The sequence below is a fragment of the Pteropus vampyrus genome, unplaced genomic scaffold (assembly GCF_000151845.1).
Source record: "Pteropus vampyrus isolate Shadow unplaced genomic scaffold, Pvam_2.0 Scaffold71, whole genome shotgun sequence".
Classification (NCBI taxonomy): Eukaryota; Metazoa; Chordata; class Mammalia; order Chiroptera; family Pteropodidae; genus Pteropus; species Pteropus vampyrus.
This window is the reverse complement of record NW_011888852.1, coordinates 5,918,583-5,936,383: the sequence shown is the minus strand read 5'-3', so window position 1 is coordinate 5,936,383 and position 17,801 is coordinate 5,918,583. Positions and strand designations below refer to the sequence as shown.

The 17,801-nt window shown below is 31.6% G+C and overlaps 1 protein-coding gene and 1 pseudogene across 4 annotated transcripts in view; both read left to right on the top strand.

Moving 5' to 3' along the window:
• The window catches only part of TRPC4 (transient receptor potential cation channel subfamily C member 4), a 223,809-nt gene that overhangs the window by 182,754 nt on the left and 23,254 nt on the right, over positions 1-17,801 (top strand). For all 4 annotated transcript variants that reach the window (XM_011361850.1, XM_011361852.2, XM_023531609.1 and 1 more), the window contains 2 exons: positions 5,565-5,704; positions 15,171-15,484. In XM_011361850.1, coding sequence (XP_011360152.1) covers positions 5,565-5,704; positions 15,171-15,484 — 454 coding nt within the window. The remainder of the gene's footprint in view (positions 1-5,564; positions 5,705-15,170; positions 15,485-17,801) is intronic.
• Positions 2,605-2,723, top strand: LOC111741025 (annotated as a pseudogene).

The following is a 17,801-nucleotide window of genomic DNA, read 5'->3' as shown; positions in this document are numbered from 1 at the left end:
AATAAAGAAATCTCAAAAGGGAAGCTAGAATGTAAATACCAAATCTAGAATAAAGCAGTGGTCTACAATAGACTCTAAAATACATACTATAATTAATTCAACTGAAATCAGTCTTCATTTGCATTATTAATTTAAATGTAACTTAAAATTTATAGTATAAAATTTTACTTGTAACATTAAATAGCCATTTCTAGTTTTCACTAAGTAATGATAGATCATCGTGTCTAATACTTTCTCAAAGTTTGATTGTGAAAATTTTCAAACATACAGAAATGTAAAATAAATGTACAACAATGCATGTATTACCTGTCACCAGTATAACCACAATTAATATTTTATTTATTTTCAAACTATCCCTATTTACATTCATCTGTCAACATGTATCTCACAATTCTTGCTGCCTTCAAATTAAATTGTAGCACAACTTTGTGTTTGTATGTGTGCGTACAGAGATCTAAAATGCTGATAAGCACAGTTATGTAAATATCACCACAATCAAGATATAGGACAGGGGTCAGCAAACTATGGCTCAGAGGCCAAATCTGACCCTTTGACAGTTTTTCTAAATCTGTTCATTGTAACAGAGCTACACCCAATCATTATTGCAAACTCTAAATTATTTATTCTCTGGCCCTTTGCAGAGTACCTATGATGATAGTTGTAGATTTTTGTAGATATACTTTATCAAATCAAAAAACTACCCTTCTATTATTTATGCTTTGTTGAAAATTTTTATCATGAATACATGTTAAATTTTGTCAAATACATTTACTGCATCTATTGAGATATTTTTAAAAATAATCTAGTAATGATATAAATTATATTAATTTTTAAATGTTGACATAATCTTGCATTTACTGTATTTAATTTTCTAATATTTTTTGAGAATTTTTTGTGCATATTCATAAGGGTTATACGTACTGCAATCCCCTTTACTAGAATACCACTTGCCTTTTAAATGTTTCTTTCTCTTGTACCTTTGTGTTTGATTTATTATTTCTTCCTTAAATATATGGTAGAATTCACTGTGAAGCAACTGAACCAGAAAATGCCTTCGTAAAAAGATTTTTAACTGTAAATTTACTTTCTTTAATAAGCACAAAACAATTCAGATTACTCTAAGTCCTCTTGAATCAGTTTAGAAGTTTATGTCTTTCAGGAAAAATGTCCAGTACATTCAAGTTGTGAAATTTATGGGTACCAAGTTGTTTGTTTTATTCACTTATTATCTTTATAATATCAGCAAGATTTGTACTGTTGACCCTTCTTTCATTCCTGGTATTGATCATCTATATCTTCTATTTTTTTTTTCTTGACTATCATTCTTGCTACAGTTTTATCTATTTTGACTATTTTAAAATTCTTCTCAAGTTATGTTTTAAAATTAATTGATTTCTGTTCTTATATTTTTTATTTTCTTTATTCTGCTTATTTTAGGCTTAATTTGATTTCTTTTTATAGTGTCATATTTGAAGCTGAGATCACTGATTCGAGACCTTTATTCTTTTCTCGTAAAGCCCTTAGACCTATAAATTCCACTCTAAATACTACATTAGCTGCATCACAGATTTTTTGGCTCCATTTCATCTTAAATCAAATCAAAATATTTTCTAATTATTCTGTAAATTCCTTTTGACCAAGATTAATTAGAAGCGTGTTGTCCATTTGCAAAATATTTGGAGATTTTCTATATACTTTTCACTAATGATTTGCTGTTTATTATATTATCATAGAACACACTTTGTATTATTTCAACTTCTATAAGTATTCAAGGTTTGTTTTATAGGCAATAACATAGTCTATCTTGGTAAATGTTCCACATGCACTCAAAACCGAAAAAAATGTGTACTTTGCTGTTGTTAGGTTATTGATAGTTATTTAGGACTTCTATAAACTTACTGAATTTCTGCCTACTGGTACTATTGGTTACAGAGAGGAAGCTAAAATCTCTAACTATAATTGTATCTTTATTTTTTATTTCAGTTTTAATAGTTATAGCATCTTGCATTATAAAGTTATTTTGTTAGTTGTATCCATCTTTAGAATCAGTCTGTCCTTTCAGTAAGTTGAATTTTTTATCCTTACATTATATCCTTTTACATACCTAGTAACATTTCTTCTTCCAAAATATATCTACTCAGAGTAATATAGCGACTTGAACTTTCTTCTGATGGATATCTCATGGTATCTTTATTATTCCTTTACTTTTAACCTATATACAAATTGTGATATAATTGTGTTTTTTATTTTAATTATCTGTCTTTTAATTATTGTGTTTAGAACATATGTTTCACTCAATATAATTATTGATAAGAGCAAATTTAAAATCCACTCCTTTACTATTGTGTTTTCTATTTGCTTCATCTGTTATTTGTTGTGTTTTTTCCATTTTTTTTTGCTTGTTCATGGATTGAATATTTTTATAACTTCATATTTATTTACATTTCTAGCTCTTTATTTACACATTTAAAAATATTTGAAGAGGATTCTCTAGGATTTACAATAAGAAATTTTAATTTATCACAGTGTAACTTTAAATAGTACTTTTTGTCTTATAGGTAGTATAGGAACCTTATGATAGTATGTTTCAAATTCTGTTCTTTCATGTATGGCCATGCCACCCTGAACGTGCCTGATCTCATCTGATCTTGAAAGCTAAGCAGGGTCGGGCCTGGTTAGTACTTGGATGGGACACCACCTAGGAATACTGGATGCTGTAGGTGTTAAAAATAATAATAATAATAAAAATAAATAAATTCTACTCTTTCATCTTCTGTGCTATTGTCATATATTTTACTTTTAGATATGTTACATATGTTATAAACTACAATAAATTATTGCTATTTTTGCTTTAGGCAATTATATGTTAAGCAATTCAAATTTTTAACAAAATATTTTTTTGCTATTATTTTTATATTAGCCATTTCTAGATACAGATTTTCATTTCTCCTTATAAACCTAAATTTCAGATTAGTATCACATACCTTTTGCCTAAAAAATATCCCTTTAGCATTTCTTATAGCATGGGTCTTAGGCCAATAAATTCTCTGAGTTTTCGATTGTCTAAAATATGACTTTTATTCACCTTCATTTATTATAACTATTTATTCTATGTAAAGAATTCTGGGTTGACTTTTTTTTTCCTTTCAGCATTTTCATGATGTCACTCTGTCTTGCATAGTTCAGAAAACAAGTTTAATGTCAGTCTTATATTAGTCCATTGTATGGAATATGTCTTTTATTTCCATGCCATCCCTACCCCAATACCTTCAATACTTTTTTTTAATCTTTTTAAAACAATGTGAAAATGATATATCGTTGTGTGTCGAGAGGTGGGGTGAGAGTCAGGATATTGATTCTGCCTATACAGGAGACTAAGCAGAAGTACACAACATGTATGCCTGAAAACAGCCACCCCTCTTCTGCTAGTGCAAGAATTAGTGCAGGAATTTGAGGCAGTATAGTCAGGAGCTGAGCTGGGTTTGGGTTTCATTGTTGCTACAGTCAGTTTCAGTACACCACATACTTCTGCTTAGGGTAGTGTTATGGACTGTGCTTCTCTGTCCCCCATGCCCCAGTTCATGTGGTGAAATCCTAACCTCCAATGTGCATGTATTTGGAGGTGGAGCTTTGGGGAGGCAATTAGATGATGAAGTGGAGCCCTCATGAATAAAGTTAGAGCTTTTATTAAAAAAGGTTAGAGAGCTAGCTTACTATCTTTCTGCTATGTGAAGAAACAAAGAGAAATCAGTAGTCTGCGACATGGAAGAGGTTTCTCATAGAGCCTAACCATGCCGATACCCTGATCTTAGACTGGCAGCCTCCAGAATTATGAGGAATAAATTTCTGCTATTTATAAGACACCCACTCTATGATAACTTTTTATAGCAGCCTGACATGATTATGACAAGTGGAGAGGAGGATTTATTCTCAGAATTCCTATTCCACACATAACTTTGACTTTGTATACCTGTACCACAGAGAAGGGTCTCTATGCATGCTCTTGGCACTCCCCTAGTGATTGTCGACTTCTGCTTGTTACTTGGTGCCTGTCAGCCTGGTGATGAGGGGCAGGAAGATTCTCTGTTGTCCTGGTCTAGGGTCAGACTTCAGTTTGCTTATGTCGGGGCACTGAGGATGGAGTTTCTCAGTGATCCATATCTTCCTTCTCATGGTGATAAAACTTTGCAGGTAATGTACAGAAGAGTTTCTTGACCTTCTCCCTGTGGTAGGAAATCTCTAATGATATTGGTACAAACCCTAGGTCCAGAACTATTTCCTATTTTTCCTTTGGGCTAAAGTGTTTTGCTCCTTAGGGAACAGGAGTCTGGAAAGAGTTTTTTGTCCTTACCACAGAATCAGCCTCTTGAGCAGTGGTTGCGGTTTATGAAAAAGAGAATACACATGGATGCAAACTCCCCCTTGTCTGTGTCCCAGGGGTTCTATCCTCTCATGCTAGCTCATACTCAGCCTTTAGCAGTTTAAAAGTTTTTCTGAAATATTTTTCTTCCTTGTATGATGCCAGTGTCTCCTACTCCTGCGATCTGCCACAGGAGACCTAATGCTCACATCATGGCTGGCTTTAGAGAAACCTACTTTTCTTTCAAGTATGGGCTCCTTGGTTTCTCATCTCTCTGATGAATTCATAAAATGTTATGATTTTATAGTTAATCTACTTTTACTTGCTATTAGTGTCAGATAGTTGTAAAACTCTATGCTACACATTTGACTTTCCAGACTGTCATTTTCTTAAAGAAGTCTTATTTTTTGCTTGTATTAATGTAGTCGTAAAGTCATATTTATCCTTTTAATATTTTCTGATACAGATACTTGAATATCCCCTCATCATTAGGCTCTAAAGACATATTTATAAAACTTTAATAATGTTCTTAAAATAAAATAATGATATACAGTGATATTTTATAAGTATGTTCTAGAACTTGAAAATAAAACATTTCTAATCAAAAATATGACCATATTAAAAGAAAGGGATTTTTTTTTTTTATTTTCTCTAGATGTAGTTTTAAAGCTGTTACGAGATATATAAGGTCTTCTAATGAAGTATCATGAATGTTATAACCACCTTTGGTCCAAACCTGAAATCAGACTTTCGAAGGTGCTAATTGCTTACAAAAGCACAACAAAGTATCAATGGTATCAATTAATGGTATCAATCTAGTCATGTTCACTAGATACAGTTTTTGACTTGGGATGAAAAATGGCTTAATGTATTTGTTTACAAGAAAATGTTATGATATTTTCCATGAGAAAAACTTATAATTATAGAAGAATTATAATCTTATTCAAAAATTGCACATTCTTACACATTTTTAAATTACTATGTAAAAGAAAATGAAGCTTCCCTAACAATATTCTCTACAATTAGCTGAGTTCTAAAAGCTGTTACCTGAGAGTTCTAAAAGCTGTTATCTATAAAAATAGATGTTGCATCTAGTATAACTATATGGTCACTTGCAACTCCAAGATTCTATAATTTCTAAATTGTAAATCTGTTTTTAGTAATTTGATTGAAAATTACACTTACAATGAATCTATAATTGCAGGTTTTATATGGGGAGAAATAAAACAAATGTGGGATGGCGGACTTCAAGATTACATCCATGATTGGTGGAATCTAATGGATTTTGTGATGAACTCCTTATATTTAGCAACAATCTCCTTGAAAATTGTGGCATTTGTGAAGGTAACTATTGTTTATGTTGTTGGTAAAGCATAAATTTTGATAAATATTGAAATACCTTCTATGACTGTCAATTTTATTAATATTGTTACTTAGAATGTTATTCATCAGCTCATGACCTTATTGATAGATAGGTATAAAACACATAGACAACACACAATTTATAGTCATAAAACAAATTTAATAAGCAATTAGAAGTTTTCAAGCATCTAAATTGAATGCATTTCAAAATTATCACAATAGATGCTCTTTCTTTTCAATTTCTAATGAAATTCTACCTCAAACACTGTTTAAACTTTGGCAACCAAATCTATTTTTATCAGATAACTGATAAAATTACAGAGACAGATCAAAATATTACTCTTTAAAAAGTATTGAAATTATTTCAGTTTAAACTAATATTATTAGAGCAGAATTTAATTTCTTCCTCCTCATCCTATTCAACATGACAGTATCTGAAATCTCACACACCCATTACTCCCCCAGATTTTGTACAACATCAGTCTTATCACAAACCACATAATTTATGTAAAACGGTTTTGTTCCGCAATGATAATTGGGATTATTTTGCACTCTGAAGAATGTTTTTCCAACTAAAGTATTATCATCTCCTCCTTTCTGCCTTTCTTTTTGCATCTTTTCTTATCTCCTTTTTAAAAATTTTGTTTCAAAATGATTAGTTAATTGGTAAAAAATGAAGAATGTCTAATTGTATTTTACAGGAATGATTCATATAATTTAGTGATTTGAACTAGAAAATGCTAACATGTAGATGAACTCATTTATTAACTCTAGTTTTCAAAATAGAGGTCTGAGACTCCCTGTGCAATGTTTAGCTATGACAGGGTCAAAATAGCCTAAAGTTAGAAAGGCCATAGTTTCCAGAATTTGTTTAATTAAAATGTTTCTGGAACTCATCAAAACATTAAGAAAACAAATTTTCTACCTATTTCATGAAAAGAAAGTTATGTTTTAAAAATGGAAACATAATTTGGTAATTTTTTCTGTTAGCATTAAGGTTAATGCCTTTGAAGACCTTATTAAAATAGTGGAAGGTACTGTCTTAACTGTCATAACTTAACTGAGAAAGTTATGAATCTATGTAGAAGATGGACAGTCTATTTTTAAGTGAATATCTGTCCAATTCCTCTTTCCTCTGTAATGATCCTTAACTAAATATACCTATAAAATTGCTTTTGACATCTCTTTACTATCTGTTTTTTGTGGCCCCATGAAGTTATAAAAATGATTACTGCAGTTTTTCTCAAATTTTCAGGTGCATGACAGTCACCAGGAGAGCTTGCTAAAACAGGTTCTTTTTTTCCATCCCCAGAAATTCTAAATTTAGAATATTGGAGAGGGGCTTAATTCTGTATTTTTAGCAAACTCATCAGATGATGCTGATGTAGGTGGTCTAAGGAAAACACTTTGAACAGCATTGGGCAGTATAAGTCTACTCAACAGCTCAGAGAAGTGTGAGATTGATTCTAAAATGGACCTCTCTCCTATATTTTGTATATACAATAATTTTATTAAGAAACATATATGTTATATATTACTATGGTGTTTATATATAATGTATATATATTTTCACATAAGAGAATTTTGGTACATAGTGGGTACACATACACAAATTAACGATTGTAGACTTTTTGCCTTCATGCTTTTTGATATGGGATTTTAATTTTCCTAGAAAGTTGTAAATTATTCATGTCAAACATCTATTTTTATATTAAAATATATAAACATCATTCTATATACTACATCAAGGAAAATTTTATGTTTAAAATTTAACTCACCCACCCCAATTGATGAAGAAGAGGAAGGGAGATTAAGGCAGGTGAAAGTGTACACAGAAATGATCTCATATCACAATAAAAAACATGAATCTTCATAAAATATGTAGTTTATGCACTTTGGTAATAAAAGTTCAGCTATGATTGTAAATATAAATTATGAAATGTTCTTTCTGAATGATTAGTTTGTGTGACTATAACTTGAGTTGCATGGGTATTGAGTGGTTAATGACATGCACTTAAAAGTCAAGTTTCCTGAGTTCAGTTCTTTCCTCTATCACTTACTAGTTATATAAACTTGAAAACGTTTCTTCACTTCTCTGTGCCTCATCTATAAAACAAGAATAACAATTTCTACTTTATTCTGTTAGTATGAAAAGACATTATGTAAATTAGTGGGTTGATATATTTAAAGTGCCTGTTACAGAGTAAATGCTCATTATTAGTTTTTCTTCTTTCATTTTTACTCCTGTCTCCTTTTCCTTCTTTATATACTAGACCTGCCTTTTGGAATGTTTTTATAACATCTCTTCATTTGCTTTGTTCTAGTTGAAAAAATATTTGAATTCTGGATTCACACTTGCCTTTACCAAGTGTAATCTCTGTGATTTGGAACTAAACTTTACTAGCATTGTCTTGGAATTATATAGAGGACAGAGCGAGTAGGCAAGTATCATGTTTATAAACATGGATGTGAATTTCAGAGAGACAAGACACAATGTACAAAAGTCTACAAAAAGTATACAAAAGAGGTCAAGATTTATAAGAGATGATCCAGGAAATGGGGGCATGAAGAGGATAAAAAGGACTTTACACATCCTGCTATAGAATTTGAATTTTGTCCTATAAATAAACAGGAGCCATTAATGAGATTTAAATGGAGAAACAGTCAAATGATGCTGAATCCTGAAGTAGAGCAGTGGATATATGGGAAACTAATAGAAGGCTGAATTTGAAAAAAAATTGAGTTTTAAGACCTACAAGATAGGAGATTTATTAATTATGAATTATGAGGCAGATGGAATCTACCTGATGTTGCTCCCTGGTAAATAGTTCACTTATTAAGACAGGATTACCAAAGAGTTATAACTGAGATCTCTGCTGGGATTATACTGGCTTTACCTCTTCCATATGAGGGTGAATAAATGATAATAAAAATCCAGCCCTAGATTTTATTTGGACAAGCCATGGATGCAGAGGAAAACACTGTCAGCTAACCAGAAGGGAAACTTTTCTGTATCTTATCTGTTTGGGGGAGAACCTTTTATAATAGGTCTGGCAGAAGAGCCACACTTGCTTAATTGCTTAATCCTCTTGTGATTCATTTATCTGTAGGGTTTTCTTTTTTGTTTTGTTCTGTTTTTGTTTTGTTTGTTTTTATAAACAAAAGGGCTTTTCTAACCAAGACCATGGTGAATTTTGGATTCTGATCCACACTTGATTTGAGTATTGCTTATGCTACTTCCTGTCTGTGTGATTTGGGGCAAGTTACTTAATCTATACCTCAATTTTCTTATCTGTAAAATGACACTAACAATTAAATTCCGTGAAAATTACATTAATAAACGGATTTATTATCATAGAATAAAGCTTAATATAACAACTCCATAGTTGTTCTTAATATAACAACGCCATAGTTGTTCTTAATTTTATGTATATAATATGATGTACCATGAAATAGCATTATATTGTACAAAGACAGAGAACAGAAGTATATGACTTCAGTATTTTCCTCTTTACATGCAAGGCCTTGTGGAGCTTCTTTAAGTAACTTGATTCATTAGCACTTTACAACTCAAGAATTGTGGCTTTTTTAAAAACAAAATTCGTTCCTAAGTTTTAAAAGAGAAGTTTGTCAATCATCTCTCACAATTTATAAATTATTTGCTAATCCAGAGCTTGTTGCTACCTGGGCACAATTATAAAATATCACATTAGCTTCATTGGGACTGATTTTCTCCTGAATATTACCCAATCCCTTTCCGTAAGTACTATTTATCTCACATTTATCTTCAGTCATTTGACAGAAATGATAAAATTCTTATGCCACTTCCACTGTGTATATTAAGTAATATTTTCAAAAATCAAAAATATTATAAATAGGAACATTTATTTTAACCATAATGATACATTTTTTCATAGCACTGTTCTTTAAAATAGTTTGGAGTATATATCTCATTGATTCCTACTATTTTTATCAGCTAGAAAGGAGGCAATATTGTTGTTTCCATATCACAAATGCTATAACGCTAGTGTACTCTCCAAGTTATGGGGGTTTCTAAATACTCTTTAGTTTTATGGAAAAGAGCTGTAGAAATTTGAATCCTAATTATTTAATCTAATATTACCTACCACAGGAGAAAACGATATACCTTCTTACTTCTTTCACTACTTAATTTTCCAGTTATCACCTTGTAAACCAGACATTAAAACAAGTATACATTTTCTACTTAATCTCATATGACAAACATTTTTATTTTGCATCAATTTAATTTTATTCATTTAAATTAATTACTTGGCCTTATAAATATATATCAGAGTCTATAGAGGATAGAAAGATGAAGTAACATATGTTTTCCTGTAGGAATTTATGACCCAATGTTATGATTCAATCCATCTTCTCCTCTTAACACTTCTGCTAATGTATTCATGACCTGGTTCCAACTTCCTCTCAGATTAATCTCATTATTTTCAAACCCTCCATTTTCCAGCTATATTAAGATACATTTCCACAAATGATTCACCTTTTCTAACAAATTTGCTTTTGAATTCGTTTATTATTTTCTCCCTTGAATGCTTTTGAGCTTCTATCATATATATGTTAACCACATAAAATTCTTAGATAAAGCAGAAACTGACTAGTAATCCAAGGGTCAATAAGCTATTATATAGGTCTGCAAAGAGGCAGTTCTCTTAAAAGGAGTCTGAGTAGAAATAAAGGCTTAGGGTAAAACCAAACTATGACAGGTTTAGACTAGAAAGGAAATACTTGAGAGAAAGAGAAAAACAGGAATTGATGGTCCTAGATGCTCTTGATCTTTCTCTGTCAAGGATTGTTCTACAACATGGAGTGACCAGCTCTGATCAGAAGAATGCTAGTATCTAGTCATCTGCAGTCAAAGAGTATTTATTAAGGGATGAATTAGAATTACTTATTTAATGTCTGTCTTCTTCACTATATTGTAAGCCCATATGGTTTACTATATCTTGTCTGATATGATGATGAACCCCAAAGATAGTGCTTGACACAGGGTAAGCACTCAACATGTATTTGATGAATGAATGAATAACAACTGAGGAATCAAAATAATTAGAATTTAAATCCATTCTGAACAAAGGATCCAGTATTCATAGAAACGCATTTTAGGGAGAATGCAAGGGTGATTTGGGGAATTACCAGCACTAAATGTTTGAGCCACAGCATTAGGTATCTAACTGGAGACAAGTGGCAGGTCAATCTTAAGAGGGGGTCAGGACTCAGATTCCACAGTCTTTATGTGCCATGTTGGGAAATCAGAATTTCATCTCAAGGACATTGCGGAGCCATTGAAGAACATTAAACAATATGTGAAATGGTCTGATTGGCCCTTTTAACAAACAATTTTAAGGAAATAGATGATCATAGAGATAAAGATCAAGTCAGAGAGAGCAGTTAAGAGGCTATTATAATAATTTCTGTAGGAAATAGAGAAATATTTTAAGATAATGAGGATACTGATGAAGAAGAGTAACCACCATACATAAGATTTCCGCTTAGAGGCTGGGAGTTTGGAAAAGAAGCCTCAAGGATCAACCTCAAATTCTGCTATGGGTAATATGCTGCCATTCACTAAGATCAGAAAGCATAAGTGGAGAAAGGGTTTGGGAGTGAAAAGATGATGAGTTCCAATTTTGGCTTCTGAGTTTGAGATGGCAGTGAGATATCCAAGTGGAAAAGTGAGAGAGGTATTAAAATATAAAATGTGTCTATAGGGTGAGGAGTCTGGGCTGGAGATGTGGAATTGAGAGTCATTCTCATGTAACTGACAGTTAAAACCATAGAAAACATTCAGGAGTATAGATTGAATGAGAAGGGGAGAGGCTTGCAAAGCAAACTCAACATTTAAGGGGCAAGTGAGAAAGAGGAACCTCTAAAGGAATCAGAGAGGCTTCATAAATGGTTGGAGGCAAACATGCAAAGATAAAAAAAATTATAAAAGCTATGAATTTTTTAAATGGAGCCAAAGAAAAATGTTAAATTCAAGTTAATCTTTTAATTTATAATAATATACATAAAAAATACATTAAGACCGAAGAATTACAATTTCCTCTGCAAATTCAAAAAACATAATGGGTTGTAAAAGAAAATTTAATTGCTTTGTAAAACAATGCCTATATTTAAAAACCTAAGCTAAATGTATATGTGAATGGCAGGAGAAAAATTAAAAAGCAAAACTTAAAAAAATGAAATCATGAGATAATTATTAAATGTTTATATCTCTACTTAAAGTAATATCCCCTTTATCTTCAGTTTTGCTTTCCATGGTTTCAATTACTCACTGTCAACCAGGGTCCTAAAATATCGAATGGATAATTACAGAAATAAACGATTTATAAGTTTTAAATTGTGTGCCTCTGAGTAGCATGATGAAATCTCACACTGTCTAGCTCTGTCCAGCCTGGATGTAAATCATCCCTTTGTTTAGCGCCTCCACACTCTAGATGCTCCCTGCCCAATAGTCACTTAGTAGCCATCTCGGTTATCAGATCGACTGTTGTCGTATCGCAGTGCTTGTGTTCAAGTCACCCTTATTTTATTTAATAATGGCCCCAAAGCCATTCACATGACTTTGATTATAGTATAATTTTTAAATTGTTCTATGTTATTAGTTATTGTTGTTAATCTCTTACTGTGACTAATTTATAAAATAAAGTTTATCATAGGCATAAATGCATAAAAAAACATAGTATATATTGGGTTTGGTACTATCTGCAGTTTCTGTCATCCACTCAGTGTCTTGGAATGTATCCCCTTGTGGATAAGGGAGAAGTACTGTATTCCTGACAGAAAACAAGGATTCTGGATCAAGGAACAGACTAATTATTAACTTACATAGCAATTTTAACATTGGTTCCAGCACTGCAATCCCCCACAGGGCGATAGATGAGAACCAGATGTACCCTTTGCATGCAGAAGTTTATACCACAGGAGAGAAACTAGAAATGTGAATCTCAAAGCTTATATAGTACAGCTGTGCCAGCTGCCTATCTTCTCCCTGGAGAAGAGGAAAGATCTTAACTTTCTGAAGTAAAGACATTGTCTCTGGTGAGGCAAAGATCCCTAGGTTTATTATCCTTAGAATGTAAGCGGATGGCTTCAGGGGAGAGGTTTCCACTCTATCTTTAACTTAGAAGGCTTCTTTGCCATTCAAATATTCTTTAACCCATATACGGGCAATGTTTTGCTCAGGAAGCCCTGACCATGTATAAATGTGATTTCCCAACCATTACCAGAAGTGCTAGACTCTGAAGCAGACTTGAGCAATTATATCAGAGCAGAATCTAGTGTTTTGTGATTTGTAAAATGGAAAACCTTCCTCTTATGATTTTGCAAATCCTACCTGAGATAATTTGCTAAGGGTTCTAAGTAGAGTAGGTTGATAGTAGAGCTGTAGTCAGTCACCATGTGATGATGGATTTCACATCCAGCTGCCTTAAACTGGCTATAAAACCTAGAACAAAGAGCAGTATCTCTACTAGACTCAGTAATTGGAAGATCCTTAAATTTTGAATGTGTAATCTCTATTCATTTCTGGCCCCAGTTGCCCCAGACTTAATTTACCACTTTCTCTTCTCCCTTAACAGCACTTTATGTTTATCTCTTAGAGCATTTTTGTTACAATTCATTGTCCCTGTCATCCTCATTGGACTATGAATAACTGATGAGAGAAAATATTTCTTGAGCAGCAATTATATGCAGGGCATTGCGTTAAATGTTGTGAGAAATTTCTGAACACGATCACGTCCTTAAGAACACTTACTGTCTTGTATTTTATACATTTTGAAATGTAGTCATAATCCATATTGTTTATTTAGGGTGAGAGAATGGGGGAGGAGGAAAAGGAGGGAGAGAGAGAGAATTAACCATCGAGAGGGGAGATGTCCTCTACTTAAATATTTGTGTCTTAAGAAAAGTGAGAAAAGGAAGGCGAATGTGATCTTAATCTTTGACGGAAAAAGTGACATAATATGTGGGCGACCAAGTGGAGAGAATTACATAGTGTTCGATACCACAAAACCTTACTCTGATACTTGTTATAATAAATTTTAAAATCTTAAAGTTTTAATTTTTTCTATATCTTCAATCACTAGCTGTTATATGCTAAAGCTATGTGTGGGAATGTTTAAGAAGAGTAATCAGAATTTAAAAATAGAAAATAATTTCCCTCTAGTTCAAACTTGATTATTTTAAATTGTCACTCAAGCAAGAGTCTGCTTGTTGAACAAAATCATGCACTTGTGATTTATTTTCTCCCCAGGGAGATTAAAAAATATTATCTATTAGTTTCAAAAGAATTAATTAACATTTGTAAAGGTCTTTGATATAAAGTTCAATATAAAAGAATGAAAATATTCTGATGGAACTCATACAGAAGTAAAAAGTTTTTTATGACATAATCATTAGAAAAAGATGAAATTGTATAGATGTAATTTTTAGTGATGTGTATGAGGAAGAGAATTGAATTTACTTTTCAGTTCTTATCCAGGTTTAATTATAGGTTTTCATAATTCAATATTTCAAAGAGCATATTGACCCCCTTTTTAAAATAGGGAACAAATTTAACTCAGTAGTGTAAGGGATAAGTTTTATTGTGCTCTTTATTTAGTTCAATTTCAAGATAATTTGAAGCTGAAATTTTATTTAATTCCTACTTTTAAAATAATTTCTAGTTTAACATAGCAAATATTTTTTTTTCAAATCACATATTTTATATAGTTAAGGAATGTCCAGATAAATATCATATTTTCTATACAATATGTATGCAAAATGAACAATTCATTGATTGATTTCCAAGTTGGGCTTTATCTACATTTAAGATAAAACATTTAAGATAAAACAAAGTACTAACTATTATGCTCATATTGGTCATTACTATTTCCAAGACAATAGACTATTCCTTCTACTCATTTATACATAATTGATATCCTGCATGCATTCCTCTAGAATAAGTAAGTGTGTCAGACATGATAAAGTCATTGATTATTTTGTTCAAAATTTAGTGCCTTTCATTTTAGTTCCTTTCATTTAGTTTGCCTTTGTTATAATGATATTGCTATCCTTTTTCCAAAATAAAATAAGATTTATTTTTTCTGTATAACATTTTTCTTTTCTGTTTTTAAAGTTCCATTGTAAAAGTCAAGGACAGATATAATTCACATATTATCAAATACTACAACTTATAAGGACAGACTAAGAAGGCTATTTTAATTAAACTTCATAAGTTCTAAATTAATTTAATAAATTCTTATTTTTTGTATAGATTAACATTGCTGCCACTGTCATGGAGGACATTAACTTCTTGACAATAGCCCATTGTGCTGGATCTACCTGAAAAAGCATCCTTGTCTGAACTTGACATATTCATATGTATAGGTTTGATTTACTTTCCCTTTATTTCTCTATTTTTTTCCAGTACAGTGCTCTTAATCCACGAGAATCTTGGGACATGTGGCATCCCACTCTGGTGGCTGAAGCTTTATTTGCTATTGCAAACATCTTCAGTTCCCTGCGCCTAATCTCACTATTTACCGCAAATTCTCACCTGGGGCCTCTGCAAATATCTCTGGGAAGAATGCTCCTGGACATTTTGAAGTTTCTATTCATATACTGCCTTGTGTTGTTAGCATTTGCAAATGGCCTAAATCAATTGTACTTCTATTACGAAGAAACAAAAGGGCTAAGCTGCAAAGGCATACGATGTGAAAAGCAGAATAATGCATTTTCAACGTAAGTCAAACATTTCTATCTGTAATGTTGTGCAGAATTTAGATTGCATTTGAAAAGTTTCTGACAAGTGATTTCAAAGAAAATTATGCTTAATACAGAAAACAGAATTAACATGCTTTTGAGAATAAATGTCTCCTTCTGACATTAAAAGAAATATCCAGTACATTTAACCTTTAATAAAATGGTCGTTTCTTTCAAAATGACTACACACACACACACACACACACACACACACACACACACATTATAGTTTTAAAGTGTGGAAAAAAATGAAAATTTGTGCCCCATTAACAGCTTACAAGCACATTAAAAGATAGAATATGTATATGTAAAAGCAATCATGTAAGAAATCCAAGTGTTTTTCAATTTTTCCTCATATGTGCTTTCCAGATGCTAAAGTCTCTTCACATGTCTCTTTCATTCTCTAGTTTCTCACATAAAAATTTAAACACATAACAATAATCTAAACCTAGGTCATTATTGTTATGCACACAATACCTTCTGTGCTTAGCTTGAAATACCAGGCTCTTCAGTGATCTGCCCCTTGCTGCTTCAAGCCTCATCTTTTTCCATTCCCCAATCACACTTTGTCCTTCAACATTTTCAAATGGGTTATCAGTCCCTAAATATGTTATATTCTACTCTTTCTCCAGAACGCCCTTGTTCTGCCACTTGACAAAATTTTATTATGTTTTCCAAAACTTATCTAGAATGTCTTCTTGATCCCCTCCTGACTGTGAGTAGCCAGAGGGCATAGATTGTGATCTATGTTTTCTATGTCTCTCCCTGCATTTTTTCACCAGCAAATGGACACTTCTTTCTGTTATTTTCTTTTTAACATGGAAAAATTACATGTCACTAAAAGAAACCAATATTAATGACTAAAATTACTCTACATATAATTTTAAACAATCTCTGGATAAGAGACTCACCTATGAAAAGAGGCACCTGAGTTTTGTGACAGATAATGTCTCTTTAAGAAAAACTCTTTGATGTTTGTTGGAGTTGTATTCTTCATAATTGGAACTGATCAATTGAGGTTATACTTTATTTTAATTTTATATTATTTCTTATAAACTAAGAATAAAATATGTAGATGTGTCTTGTATTAATTTATGTTTCCTCATTGTTTTAGTCCCAAAGGATAAAGAAAACCTCAACTATGGAATGCATTGCTTTTTTTACTTATTTGCTTTCTCCAGTTATAAGTACTTAACTAGGGAACAAGCTAATTTTTAAAAGCAGCGATTGAGAAATATCTTCAAAGAGCAAAAGATAAAATGTTATCTTTAGAAAAGCAAGGCTATAACAACCACCCATGGGAATTAACCAGGTTTTGGTGTTCAACTGAAGTTTTATGCTGTGTCTTATAATTACGTGTGGCATTAACCTGGAAAGCTTTCTGTCCTTACCATAGAATTTGCAAAACAGCCATCAACTAAAGACAGTCTGAGATTCAATGTAGCTAATGACTCTATATGTATGGACGATGTTGCTATCAATAGATTAGGGAATCACTAATTATGAAATCATTTTTAGATGTAATGACTTTAAATGTTAACTTTAATTTTTTAAATCATGTAATAAAATAATAATTAACTTATAAACAGCAAGGTCTTAAGTCATCTAAGAAGTAAATGTATTTTAAGTTAAGTGGAACTATTCTGCAAATCTCATTTCTGATTCATTTCATTGAAAAAAAGGAAAAAATAAAAATAAGAATGAAATACAAAATTAATCATAAAATGTTATCTTATTTTGAATTTTCGCTTTTTAAATTCTCATTAAATATGTAAGCAAATATTTTGCCTAAAGGTTTGTTAATATTTCCTAATAATTTAGTACTTCTTAGTTAGATAAAAGCAAATCAATATTATTCAGACATGACAATCCATTTACTCTACATCATTATTCATTTGAACACTTAAAAAAGCAACTGCTATGGGATTTTGGTGGCAACACTTATTATTTGTTTATTTATTATATCACTTATGTAACCTCTAGCTTTCTGTGAACTGCTATTGATGTCAGGGGAAAACCAGATGTATTATATTTTTATGTTCACAGTGAGAATATACACTATTTAAAAAAAAATGATTTCACATCGAATCCAAAGACACTAACTTTAATTTTAGAAATTGTCCTTAAAGCTACTAAAAATAAAGAACTAATAACCTTGAGTCAAATTTACTTTTTTCCTGAGAAATTTTTCAAAAAATAAATTTTTGTGGCCTTTTCAAGACCAACAAACTAGATTAAACTCTCCCTGATAGTTTAGAATCTAACATCTGGGTTGTCCTTTAAGAATACATAGTCA